Source organism: Delphinapterus leucas, chromosome 16 (assembly GCF_059928025.1).
Source record: "Delphinapterus leucas isolate spDelLeu-1000000601 "Yukka" chromosome 16, BTC_Dleu_Yukka2, whole genome shotgun sequence".
Taxonomy (NCBI): domain Eukaryota; kingdom Metazoa; phylum Chordata; class Mammalia; order Artiodactyla; family Monodontidae; genus Delphinapterus; species Delphinapterus leucas.
The window spans coordinates 57,074,765-57,088,074 of record NC_143144.1 but is presented as its reverse complement, the minus strand read 5'-3'; the positions used below and the strand labels follow the sequence as shown (position 1 = coordinate 57,088,074).

The 13,310-nt window shown below is 51.7% G+C and overlaps 1 protein-coding gene across 2 annotated transcripts in view; it reads right to left on the bottom strand.

Annotated features, from left to right (window-relative positions):
* The window catches only part of UBTD1 (ubiquitin domain containing 1), a 52,312-nt gene that overhangs the window by 1,977 nt on the left and 37,025 nt on the right, over positions 1–13,310 (bottom strand). For both annotated transcript variants that reach the window (XM_022569153.3, XM_089897980.1), the window contains one exon: positions 502–729. In XM_022569153.3, coding sequence (XP_022424861.1) covers positions 502–729 — 228 coding nt within the window. The remainder of the gene's footprint in view (positions 1–501; positions 730–13,310) is intronic.

Sequence of the window (13,310 nt, the reverse complement as noted above, 5' to 3'; positions counted from 1 at the left end):
TAAATTCAAGAAGCTCACGGTCACATAGCTAGGAAAGAGACACTTGGTTAAAACCCAGTCTCTGACTCTATAGAGTTTCCATTGTTGCCCTCTGCTTTACATAGTCCCAGGGGCCATTGTGAAATTAAATGAGATAATGCAGCAGAAGCTTCTAGCTCGGTGCCCAGCACATAATAATACTCAACAGAAGGTTGTTACCTGAGATGTGCTGGGATCTCAAAGGGCCCTGAGCAATCTTTAGCTTGCTCTCATCACACCGCCTTGAGGTTTGCTGGTGTCTTTCCACACCCTCGTTAGGCAAGTGGGGACTGTGTCTCATTTTTCTTGGTGTCCCACTCCTGGACCATGTTCATGAGGGCTGCTTGAATGAACAAGCGACTAGCCACACCTGCCACCCACCAGCCTGGATGGGAGCTCCTGACATGGGGCTGGCCACTGGCTCTCCTCCACCCTGACGGCCCCCTCACTCCGGTGGGGAAAGCCCCCGCCCTGCCTGCTCACCATGAGGCAAGGTGATGCTGGCTCCGTCCAGGATGGCCTGAGCCAGCTCGTGGTCGTTGGCCTCAGCTGCGTAGGCGGCAGCCTTGAGGGCATCCCAGATCTCCTTGCGGCCCTCGAAGGCGGGCGCTGTGTCCCAGAACTCATCCCTCTTGCTCCGCAGCTGCCCATCGGTCATTGGGTAGTCGCTCTTCCACTTCAGCCGCTCCTTCTTCAGGGGCTCGTTGCGTCCTGGGCAGGACAGAAGGGAGAAGCTCAGCATCTAGAAAGCCAGGGCTGTGGTCCACCCTCTCCCAGCCCTGCCTCCCTGGCCCTCACTGCAGTGGCTCCTGAACGTTCGGGTCTCCGGGCCCTTTCCTGGAGTCAGTGAAGAGTCTGGAAACTGCACACACCCAACCTGGGGGTGTAAACCACTTCTGTTAGCAGACGCAGCATGTACTGCCTTTGTTGTTGTTGCTGCTGCTGTTGAAGTCTTAATTTTACTCTCTTTCTTTGATAATAAAGTAGGATGTGTTCAGTATTTTTAAAATCTGTAAAGAATGTAAAAAATTTTTAATCTGAAAAAAATAACTGCCACGGTTTACGGAGCCAGCTTGTGCCAGATCACAGGCTGGCATTGTAGCCTCAAAATGCCCCAGCAGACGGGGAAACTAAGACCCAAAGAGCTCGTCATTGGTCTAAAGCCACACAGGTACCAATTTAATACCAGGCTTCCTGACTCAGAAGGCCACCCTCCGACCACTGTCTGTACCGTGCTGCCATTGGGGAAAACTTACTTAAGAATTCCACCATTCAGAAGTGACTACTGCTGACACTTAGACATATTTCCTTCCAGGTTTCTTTCCCCCATTTTTCTCAGTAGAGTTGGGCTCATATCATACAATTTATTTAAAAAATATTCCTTGTTATAAAGAGGATTTAAAATGTTTTCATGCCAATATACAACTTTCTGTTTATTTCACACTTATATTACTGTCCATGTATATTCCCATGGCTAAAAATTATAAACGTTTTTAATGTCTTGTTATTAATGTTCCACTATAAAGTTACAAAGAATGTTTTTAGAACCATAACCAACCAACCAAAAAATCCCTGCAGCCTCTGAAGAAGAAAACAATTCTGTTAAATGTCATCATTCTTGTTACCCAGCTCCAAGACAACTCCAGACCTCAGTCAAGATTGAGGGAAGAAGCATCTCTCAAAGGCTTTCGGAAGCTCAGTCACCTCAAAGCTGAAGGCAGGATGCGCCACAGGAGTGAGGTCTAGAGTACTTGGCTCCCGCTATAACCCAGATCCTGGGTGAGATGCGGAACTAAGGCTGAGGACTGCCCCCACGGGCTGGGGCAGGAGTGGCGGCTCCTCAGGGGAAGAGAAGGACATTCACTGTCTACCAACTGTGTGAAAGAAAACTGTGTAAGCACTTTACTTATATATATCATCCCATTTCACCCTTCCAATGGCTTTAGGTGGTAGATGTTATTATTACTACTTCACAGATGATGGGACAGGCAGAGAGATTAAATGACTCGCCCGAGGTCACACAGTAAGTGACAGAGTGAGAGTTCCACCTCAGATCAGACTGAATCCACAAACGGCCCTCCTGTGGGTTTGCTGCTACCAGTGCAGACAGAAAACTCTCAAGCCAGACATTTAAGCTGAAGTGTTCCTAAGTTAGCCGAAGGAAATGCAAATCCTCTTTGTAGGAAAATAACTTCAAACCAGGCCTCAAAGAATTCCTGAGATGAAGTTCCAAGAAAAACAAATAATAAGGTCATCTATTTTTTTGTTTTTGTTTTTGTTTTTGAATCACAGCATACAAAGAAACAAGGCAATATGAGTCCGAGCCAGCAAAAACAACAGGCAATAGAATCAGACTCACAAAGACTTCAGATGTGGGATTCATCAGACACAGATTACAAAAGAACTGAGCTTAAGAAAGGAGAGCCTTAACAATATGAAGAGGGTATGGGAAAAACACCCACATAAATGTCTTCAGAAGTATTCTGTGTGAGCAGTAGAGGAGAAACACTAGAGATTGTTCTTTATAATGGGCTACTGATAAATGATGTTGGGACTACAGGTTCTCCATATAGAAAAACATGCAACAGGAGTCCTACCTCATGCCAGCCACAAAAATCAAAGCCAGGTGACTCGGGACTTCCGTGGTGGTGCAGTGGTTAAGAATCCGCCTGCCAACGCAGGGGACATGGGTTTGAGCCCTGGTCCTCTATAGTCCACGAGCCACAACTACGGAGCCCGCGTGCTGCAACTCCTGAAGCCCATGTGCTGCAACTCCCGAAGCCCGCGTGCCTAGAGCCCGTGCTCCGCAACAAGAGAAGCCACTGCAATGAGAAGCCCGCAGCCCCAGTTCACCGCAACCAGAGAAAGCCCGCACGCGGCAATGAAGACCCAACACAGCCAAAAATAAATTAAAAGAAAGAAAAAGAAAAAAAAGCCAGATGGCTCAAAGGTTTAAGTGCGAACGACAGAAAGGAGGCAGAAGGCAGCACAGAAAATGACAGTATTGTCCATGTGCTTTTTTGAAAAGGTTTGGCCTGGAGGTGTTTCTGCCTGGATCAATCAAGTAGCTCTGCATCATGATTTCTGACCCCCTTTCTCTTTGGTCCTTTAGCATTGATGACTCACTGACAAGAGCTTTGATCCATCAGGACTCACAGGCATTATGCAGTGACACCCTCAGGACCTCTGGGGTGCAGCATTTCTGCCTCTCCACTCAAGGACCCAGAGGTCAGGCCTTTTTAACTTCTTGAGCTGTTTTCTAAAGTTTTCCTTTCTCCTTCCTCTTTGCCAGATGTCACTTCTTACTGGTCTCCATCTAACTGCAGCTCCTGTTGGGTAGAGGTCAGGCCCAGCTAATGGGCCTCTCCTGGTCTGCTGAGAGTTGAGAAAGCTTTGTCAGCACTGTCAAAATTGAGAGCATATGGCTCTAGGAAAGAGGCTTCCTAAAGAAGAAAGAGACTAGGCTTCGGGACATGTGTTGTTCCTGCTCAGATGCCCCACCACCCCCTTACTTAAATGGTCAGGTTTTGGCTCTGTCCCTGACAATCAAGGTTGCTGGACTGGTGACCTCAGGACACCTGACATGTAACTGTGTATGAATGCATCTCACTCTTTCTTTAATATGAACACAGCCCCATGGTGTCACCTTTCAAAGCTGTCACCTCAGGAGGCCCCCAGTACCTGAGGGATGCTTTGCTCGAATACCTGGCCTTCAGAGTCCCCTCCCCTCCACACGGAGAACAGCATGCTTTCCTGTCTGCGCTGTCAGAGACACACTTCTCACCCCAGGATGGACACGATGCCAGTGAGCCTCCCCAAGTATTAACTGCATCTCCATCACCCAAGACACAAGGGCTTAAAATTTCTTCGCCCTACACGCTGGTCCTTTTAGGCTGAAAATATGAGAAAATATTAGAATGGGGTGGGGGTGGGGGTGGGGGTGGGAAGGGGGTGGGTTGATGTAAGAAAAGGGCAGCAGGAGCCCAGCTGTCTCAGCTGTCACTGCACTTCTTTGCCAGCAGGGGGCAGGCGCAGCACCTCGGGCCAGGGGCTGGCTCCCTTCACAGTGAGTCAAACACAGCACAAAAATATGCAGCAAAGTTCCCCAGGCCCAAGGCAAGCATGCATAGAGACGTGCCAAAATGTCCAGATCCCTACACACGAATGCTGACAATTTTAGGCACAAATATAGACAAGACAGAAAAGGAAGTTTTTACTCCAAACATTAAAAAAAGCAAATTGATGACGAGTATTTTAAATTTCATTTACTTAAAAAAAAATGATGTTTTATAGTTAGTTGAGTCAAAAAATATTGGGCAGTGGAAGGGGTGTGAACACTTTTATATGCTGTACAAATTGCTACAAACTTTCTGGAGGGTATTTGCTATGATACCAAAAAACTTAAAAGTGGGCTTCCCTGGTGGCGCAGTGGTTGAGAGTCCGCCTGCCGATGCAGGGGACGCGGGTTCGTGCCCCGGTCCGGGAGGATCCCACATGCCGCGGAGCGGCTGGGCCCGTGAGCCATGGCCGCTGAGCCTGCGCGTCCGGAGCCTGTACTCCGCAGCGGGAGAGGCCACAACAGTGAGAGGCCCGCGTACCGCAAAAAAAAAAACAAACTTAAAAGTGTGCATCCCTTTGGCTCACCGATTTGGTTTCTAAGAAAGTATTCTAAGAAAATAATCACAAGCGTGTGGGGAAAGTTCATCTACAAAGCTATTTAGCTCAGCCCGGTTTTCTAGAAATAAACTAAACGCACAGGAGAAAGGCTACATTAACATCTGTGCATCCCTAGCAGCCATTCTGTAATGGGGCAGAAGGAGGCTGAGTAACACGGGGAAATGTGCATTATACAGTGAAAAAAAAGGGTTAGAGAACAGCCAGTGCACTGTGCTCCAGCTTTTATTTCTAAAAACGTATGTAGGGCTTCCCTGGTGGCGCAGTGGTTGAGAGTCCGCCTGCCGATGCAGGGGACACGGGTTCGTGCCCTGGTCTGGGAGGATCCCACATGCCGCGGAGCGGCTGGGCCCATGAGCCATGGCCACTGAGCCTGCGCGTCCGGAGCCTGTGCTCCACAGCGGGAGAGGCCACAACAGTGAGAGGCCCGCATACCACACACACACAAAAAACACGTATGTAATATTATATATATTAAAAAGACTGGAAGGATTTACACCAAAATGTTAACAGTGGTTATATCTGATTGACAGTTACCAATGATTTTATTTTGCTTTTATTTTCCAAGTTTCCAACAATAAGCATTAATTACTTTAGTAATAAGAATAATATAATGAAAGTTGTTGGCAAGTAAAAGGGGTACATAAAGTTCTGAGGAGCAGCCACAGAAAAGGAGGAAGAGTTTGGGGAGCTGAGGGGTGGGGTTTGAGGGTGGTGGTGAACTGAGAGCCCAAGGCCCACAGCCTCTAGGATTTCAGTTGCTGGCAGCTCTGGGTGACTCTGTTCAGGGCCAGGCAGGCTCTGTTGGTTTCAGCAGCAGCAGCAGCAGCAGCAGCAGCATCTAGTGGCCTCTACTTACGTCTCCACCCGTCCTAGATAAGCTCCAGGTCAAAAACAGAGTAACAGAAATGGTCCTTATCCCCAGTGAAGTTGACAAAAGATAGATTTAAAAACAAAATAAAAGATCAAAGTACACACCTGTATGGGGAGGGACAAAACGCCCATGACAATCATGGGTCTCTATGATTGTGGTGGGAAGGGCACTGAGCAGAGAATGTATGTTTCTGAGTAGACGCAAAAGCTGGGGTGTTGAGGGTTGCCTGAAATACCACTTGTGTTAGGACCTGCTGAGGTGCTGGTTAAAAAGGCAGCTTCGGACTTCCCTGGTGGCGCAGTGGTTAAGGATCCGCCTGCCAATGCAGGGGAAATGGGCTCGATCCCTGGTCCAGGAAGATCCCACGTTCCGCGGAGCAACTAAGCCCGTGCGCCACAACTACTGAGCCTGTGCTCTAGAGCCCACGAGCCACAACTACTGAGCCCACGTGCTGCAACTGCTGAAGCCCGCACGCTCTAGGGCCCGTGTGCCGCAACTACTGAGCCCGCGTGCCACAACTACTGAAGCCCATGGGCCTAGAGCCCGTGCCCCACAACAAGAGATGCCACCGCAGTGAGAAGCCCGTGTACCACGATGAAGAGTAGCCCCCGCTTGCTGCAACTAGAGAAAGCCTGCGTGCAGCAACAAAGACCCAATGCACACACACAAAAAAAACCCAAAAAACAAAAACAGGCAGCTTCCCAGGGCCCACCGCAGACCCACTGAGCCAGAGTTGCAGGGCTAGGCTGGAGTAGGTACTCGGTTCTGATTGAAGAACGCCACTTGTGAGCACAGCAAAACAAAGTGGAAATGGCCCGCTCATCCATATGTTAACAGCAGCTAGCTCAATGGATGCCTCCAAAGTTGCTGCTGAGAGCAGATTCAGAGGGTAAAGGGGGAAGAGAGCGAGAGGGCACGACGTCTGGGTTGGGGGAGGATAATGATGGTGGACGCTGTGGTTTGGCCTGGATAATGAATGGTGTCTGGCAACACCACCCCCAAGGGACGGTGGTGAAAGGAGAGTGAGAGAGAACACTAAAGGTCCTTTCCAATTTGCATAGAGCTGGAGTGCATCTATGCACGTGTGTGCGTACGTGTGTGATTCACACTGCTTAACTCAGAATAACTACACAAGAGGGGATTCTCAAGAACCCACGGAAGGACAGCGGGCCTGGCTGCTTCCCTCTGAATATCCCTGGCCCAGTGCAGGTTCTCAGCAAGTGTCTGCTGAGTTGAAAATGGAACTGACAAATGCACAGTGAACGGTGTGGGAGCATGGTGGAGGAATCACAGCTGAGAGCAGCAGTGGGCAGGCAGGGGAAGTGGGAGAAGGGGCTGCCGTGAGGGAAAAGTCAGGCAGTCCCTTCGCTTGTTGATCTCAGACCCCAAGAGATCCTTATTGTGGCCTCCGGGACTGGCATACCTGAGTCACTGGGACGTGACACCAAGTCTGAGACCAGCCAAGGGAACCAGAGATTTCCCAGGAGAGTCAGTCCACCCAAGCCAGGAGACGGCCCTATTTATACCTGTGGCAATCCCCAAGCTCTATTTCCACACTCGGTTACCAAGCTGCACACCCAGGTCCCTGCTCCAGGGATGGGGCCAGCCATGTTCTCCCCAGAAGTACTGATTATGTGACAAGCCTCGGCTTGCTCTGGCTGGTGGGAGAGATGAGGCTTCAGGCAGAAGAAGGGACAAGGGCCTCCCCATCCCAACAGCCTAGGCTGCAATGGCCCTTTGACCAGGATGCAGACTCCAATCTCTCCTCCCCTCCCCTTCCGCCCTGGCAGTCACAGCTGGGCTGCAGGGGGCTGGAGAGATGTGGCTGAAGTATGGCACCTGGCAGAGGGGATAAGAGATTCAAGAGAACAGCAGGCCCAGAAAAGGATCAGCCCAGCCAAGGAGGGTGCAGGCAGGGGAAGCAGAGCGCAGGTAATCCCTTCAGGAAGCACAGTATTTATAGTTAGACTTAGTCCAGGATGACCCTCAGAGCCTGGGTAACCTTCAAAAGGAAAGTGCTAGCCCAGCTCTGCTCAGCTGGGGCCTCCCCACCTGGCCTCTTTACAGCCTGGGCCCATCTTCCCCATTCATTCCCTCGGGCCCAGCTCTAGGATTCAGGGAGGGAAAGGGGTGGAGCCAGTTGCTAAGTGACAGCCCAAGTTTCCTAAACTGCATCCCTTCCTAGGGCACATTGGGTCCCAGGGGTCCTGGGCAGGGTTGAAGGACTCGAGGCTCCTCTGGGAGCCCTGAACTCAGCTCTGTGATGGCGCCCAGCCTGGGGCAACTGCAGTTCCCTGAAATGGTCCAGTTTGTCCCCCTGGGGCTGGGACCACCTCCAGTTCATCACTCGCATCCTGGGGACAGGCCCCGGTCTGGCACACAGCGGGTCTCAACCACTGTTTGCCCAATGAATGAGTGAATAAAGTGAACGGGCCATCTGGGAAAAGTGGGAGGAGCTGGAGAGGGCAGAGGCCAGATCAGAGACGGGGAGCAGAAGAAATCTGCTGGAAGAAATCCCAGCAACGGAGAGAGGCAAAAGACAGTGGGTGGCAGAAGTGGCAGTCCAGGAGGGACAAAACCAGTTCCGGAGGTGTACTGTGAGGGAACCCGCCGGAGAATGAGGGCCTGGGTGTCAGAAACCACGCCCAGTGAGGGCCTGGAAGCTTCGTGGCAACGGGAGAGACGAAAGTGCAGCCAAGAAAAATAACCCTACCCAGAGCCCCCCTGCTTGGGCGGCTGTGAGTGTGGACAAGGGGGCACACAGAACCGTGGAGACAGTGTGCGCTTTCACTGTGCTTGCACACAACGCACACATTTACTGGGGTGGACTCAGCGGAGCAGGCCTTTTATCTGCTCTCTGCTCTGTGCCCCCAGCCCAGGGCCCCCGGCTGAGAGGCCAGGCAGGGCTAAAGGTGGCATCCCAGGCTGGGCTCTGACCAACTCTCCCACTCACCCAAGCTGACTTCCCCCAGCCGTTCCCCTGTCCCACTTCCTGAGGGAAAACTGGAAAGCTGGCCTTTCTGAGCTCTACAAACAGAACCCCCAAATCCCCAGGGCCTACTCTGGGATCCAGCCTGCTATACAATCAACAGCTCCTTTTCTGGGGCTGGCTGGGAAAGAATGATGTATTTCATAAGCAGAGTTATAAAACGTCAGGTGTTTGGGAAACGACAGTGATTCTTCTTGTTTTAAGTTCACATGAATTAAAAACAAAAACAAAAACCCAGCCTGTTCCTTTCCTGTAGTGAATATATTCCCATCTTCTTCATGTGCTGATTTTTGTTCCCAGGTGTAACAAAGTCCCGGCCTGAATGTGAACAGTTCCAGGGCTACCAGCTCTAGAAAGAACCTAGATTACAGATAACCATGACTTGAGACACATTAGCATAGGCTCTCTCTCCAATCTGGCTACTTACTTATGCATGGGCTTCAGGGCTGGATGGGGTGGGGGTGGGGGCTGCTTTGGCTACTGGCCACCTGTGTGAGTGCAGGGGCCCAACCTGTCATTCCAAGCCTCAGTGCTCCCATCTGTAAAGAGGACGTGACTCCCACCTCACGGGACTGCTGTGCGGGTTACAGAGACCACCCTGCCCAGTACTTAAAAGACGGTAGCTACTGTAATTAGTGAGCAAGCCGAGTCAATCGTGCTCATTATCATTACGCAATTAACAGAATGAAAGGTTACCATCTTTTTTTTCCTTTTCCATAAAGTTGCTGTGATTTTGAAAACTGTGAAAACCCCTGCTGTAGTGAACTCTTGGTCTCTACCTCCCCCAGTGCGGTAGGATGCAGGGGTTAAATGAGGTTAAGTTTGACAGGGACAAGAGAGCGGGCTTGATGGTTGCCCGCTTCCCTGTTCGGCTGCACAGCATAGGGTCAGCACTTTTCCCGGGGCAGAAGAGTGAGGATGGCAGCTAATAAGTAAAACAGGAACTCCCCAGAGGTTGCTAGAAAGGTCTCCGGTATCCGGCCAGCTCCCCTTGCTACCTCAGGACTCTAGGGAGGAGAGACAGGTCATCTCTACCACTGCTTTCTACAGCCCTGCTGTCAAGGAGGGTCCCCGCAGGGAGGATCCAGACCAGCACCAGCTTGGCAGCCAGGTGCCTAGAGGCCTGACTTCTGACACCCAAGACTCTGTCCTCCTGGGTGTCAAGCGCCATCTGTGCTTCACTCGGACATGCGCCACTCCATCAGGGCAGGTCCCCCAGAGCATGGCAGAATCCTGAAGCCAGGAGTGACCTTAAAGTCATCTACTCTAGCCCCTTCATTTTAACAGATGAGGAAACCGAGGCTCTGAGAAGTGATGTGACCTGTCCCCAAACCCACAGCTTTTGCCCTTGTGTGTGTCAGGGTGGGGGGATGGTAAATTGTTTCTATCAAACCACTCCACTGCCAGTGAAAGCTCAATTATAACTAGAACATTAAAACGATAGGCCTTTGACCCAAAGATGAGGAAAACTCCAACAGGAAGAGCAGTAAGCAGAACACGCTTCAAGAGCAAGAGTGGAAGAGTTACGAGTCAGTCTGTTCCCACTAGGAAAGAACGAAATCTAAGAGCGGGGCCTTCCCAGGACTCCAGGGCCTGACTGTGCATCCAGGTCTCCTGTGGGCTAGACAGAAACACAGACTCAGGCACTAGCCCAAGACTCTACTTCCGCATGGCTGGTTTGGGGCTCAGGGATGGAGACCAACCTCCCACCCGTATGACACTCCCGCGGGGGGCAATTCAGCCTCTGTGGGCACTTCTGGAGACACTCACTATGCCAGGAGGAAACCTATCCCACTGCTGGATGGATCAAATGGTTAGAAAGTTAAGTGTTATAGTCACCCTTCACTGAGCACTAACTATGCAGCAGGCAGTAGGACCAAGAAACACAGAGACCGAAGGTCCAGATTTTGGAGTCAGACAGACCAGGGTTTTAACATCAGCCCCATCATAAATTAGCTAAGTGACTTTGGGTAAATGTCTTAAGCTTTCTAGTCTCCTCTTCTGAGAAGCAGGAGTTAGTAGCGGCCCACTTCTTAGGGAGGCTGGGAGGATTGAAAATCTACACATATATATTACATTAGCTAATAGGATCAAGACAATGATATATAATAAATCAACTCACCTAACACCCCACACCCTAGGTGCAGTCTCCCTAGCACTTCAGGTTGTTTCCTCAACCTGAAGACAGACAGACACACACACACCCCAGCACCGTACTTGCTACAGAGGAGGCACTATTATTGTCACTGAAATTGTTTTTGCCATTATTAAGATTATTATTTTGACCTGGAATCCACTGGCTCTGCTCTCTGGAATGACACAGAACAAGTCACCACGACTGTCACGGTGACATTTTGCTCTTCTCCAGACTGAAGATCCCTGTTCCCTCTACTGTTACTCCAGCTTCTTTACCATCCCGTCCACCCTCCTCTCAACTAACCAACTCACCTAACAGCCCACGTGAGATCTGCCCAGCACCAAGCCTCCCTGGGCTCTCGCTTCCTCTGCCTGAGTGCCAGCCCCTCTGCCTCCACAGCAAACACGACAGCGAGTCTGCCCAGCACTGCTGGGGCTAGAAAAGACCCCACAACCCTTCCCCTGGCTGTGCCTCTATACTCTCTCTGGCCTGGTGTCAGTTTACAATCCACACCCTGTCTTTCTTTCTGGCCTGTCTTAAGTGGGTGAACTTGGAGTGAGAAGGCCTGAGTCTGTTTCCATCGCGGCCTGTGCCAGGTGACCTGGGGCATGGCCCTTCACTCTCCAAACACATCTGCCCAATTCTGTGTACCTCAGAGACGCTGAAATACTCCAGGGAGCTTCTGTGAGAAGTGCCTTGGTCAAGTGTGAGGTGTACACAGAGGCCTGACATCCCTGAGATCTGGAACCCCACCTTTTTTAGGCTCACCCACTTCACATGCCACAGCTCAGAGCCTGCAACATTCTGTTTGTGGATCAACAGAGAACTCCTCGTCTGAGCACGTTCACTCTCCTCCAAAGCCAGGCTCGGGCCTTGCAGGCAGCTAGCTGTGCCTGACTCATTCTTTCCCCTTCTTCCTCTACAGCCCGTGAATCACTGGCCCTGTCAGGCCAGCATCCTCCTTGTTTCCTTCCCATGCTTTGCCTGGTCCTGACCTCCATCCATCAGAATGCAGGCCAGAAGCGTCTTCCCTCCAGGACCCACATGTACCTCAGCCCTGGCCCCATGGGGTGTGACTGTCCCACACCGCCCTGAGTCACATGCTGACATGTGTGCGTGTCCCCTGCACATCGTGCTGTCCCTTCAACTTGACCGTCAGCTCCTGGAGGGCAGGCTCTCGAGAGGCAATACAGGCATCAAAACCACAGCTGCCTGGGACCCAGCCCCAGGGATTCTGATTTAATTGCTCTGGGGTATGGCCTGAGCATCAGAGGGGTTTAAAAGCTCTCCAAATGATTCTAATATGTGGCCAGGACTGACAAGCACTGATGTGGAACTAGGCTGGCTGCTTTGACTGTTTAATGAGGCCTCTGAGAGGGTCTGGCATGGGGGTACTCAGGGAGAACCCTGACAGCCCATCTGGACAGTCCTCTCAAGGCTCGCAGCCAGGCTGGTCATAAGGCAAGGAGTGGATAGCTCAGGGGACCCTGTGCCTTGGGAAACCCGGCTGCAATGTCCAGAGGATACAGGGCTAGGGCCCTCTTTGCAGATAGGAGTGGGTAAGCCAAAACGAGAGGCCAAGAGCAGGGCTTTGGAGTCAGACAGCCCTGGACTAGCTACCTCACACTCCTTACTAACAAGGAGGGCCCCTTCTCTCGCCACTCTACTCAGCCCGGGGCCTGCTCCCTCGAGCCTGTGCGACCAGCATCCAGATACCCTTTTCTGTAGGGACGCAGGCTGAGCCACAGACTTTTGGAGAGAAAATATGTAGCTCCAAGGCATTGAGGGACAGTGGAGAGCAGAGGGAGGGAGGTCCTGTTTCCTAACAAAACCCCCACCCTCTCCCCAGCTGCTCTGGGCAAGGAGAAGGGAAAAACCTGACTCACCAGTGCTGTGTGACTCACAGGCCAACAAAACTTACTTGCCAGACTGGCAGGGAGGAGCGCCTACTGCTCCCACCACAACCGGGGGCCGTGGGCAGGTAAAGCCCATCCCTCCATCCCTGCCCACCACCAGCTGCCAGGCCTGAGTGGCGGCCTGGCAGGAGTGTCTTGCTCAGCTTGGCCCCCTGACAGCCACGCCCTCCCGTGGCTGGTTCAGTAACTTACCAGCAAGGGGTGGTGCGGGGCTGGGAAGGGGAGAGAGCTCAGAAGGTCTGGAACGTAGAGAGGTGGCTTAGGGATCAGAGAGGACCTGGGTCTGACTCTCATGTCCACCCGCTCACAGGTGTGAGCCCAGGCAGCTGAGCCTCTGGACTTCAGTTTCCACATCCATAAAATGGGAGCAATGATATCCACCTTAAAGAACTAGTGTAAGGATTAAACAAGGTACTGGCGCTTCCCTGGTGGCGCAGTGGTTAAGAATCCGCCTGCCAATGCAGGGGACACGGATTTGAGCCCTGGTCCGGGAAGATCCCACATGCTACGGAACAGCTAAGCCCGTGCGTCACAACTACTGAGCCTGTGCTCTAGAGCCTGCGAGCCACAACTACTGAAGCCTGCACGCCTAGAGCCCGTGCTCCGCAACGAGAAGCCACCGCAATGAGAAGCCCACACACCGCAACGAAGAGTAGCCCCCACTCGCCGCAACTAGAGAAAGCCCATGCGTAGCAACGAAGA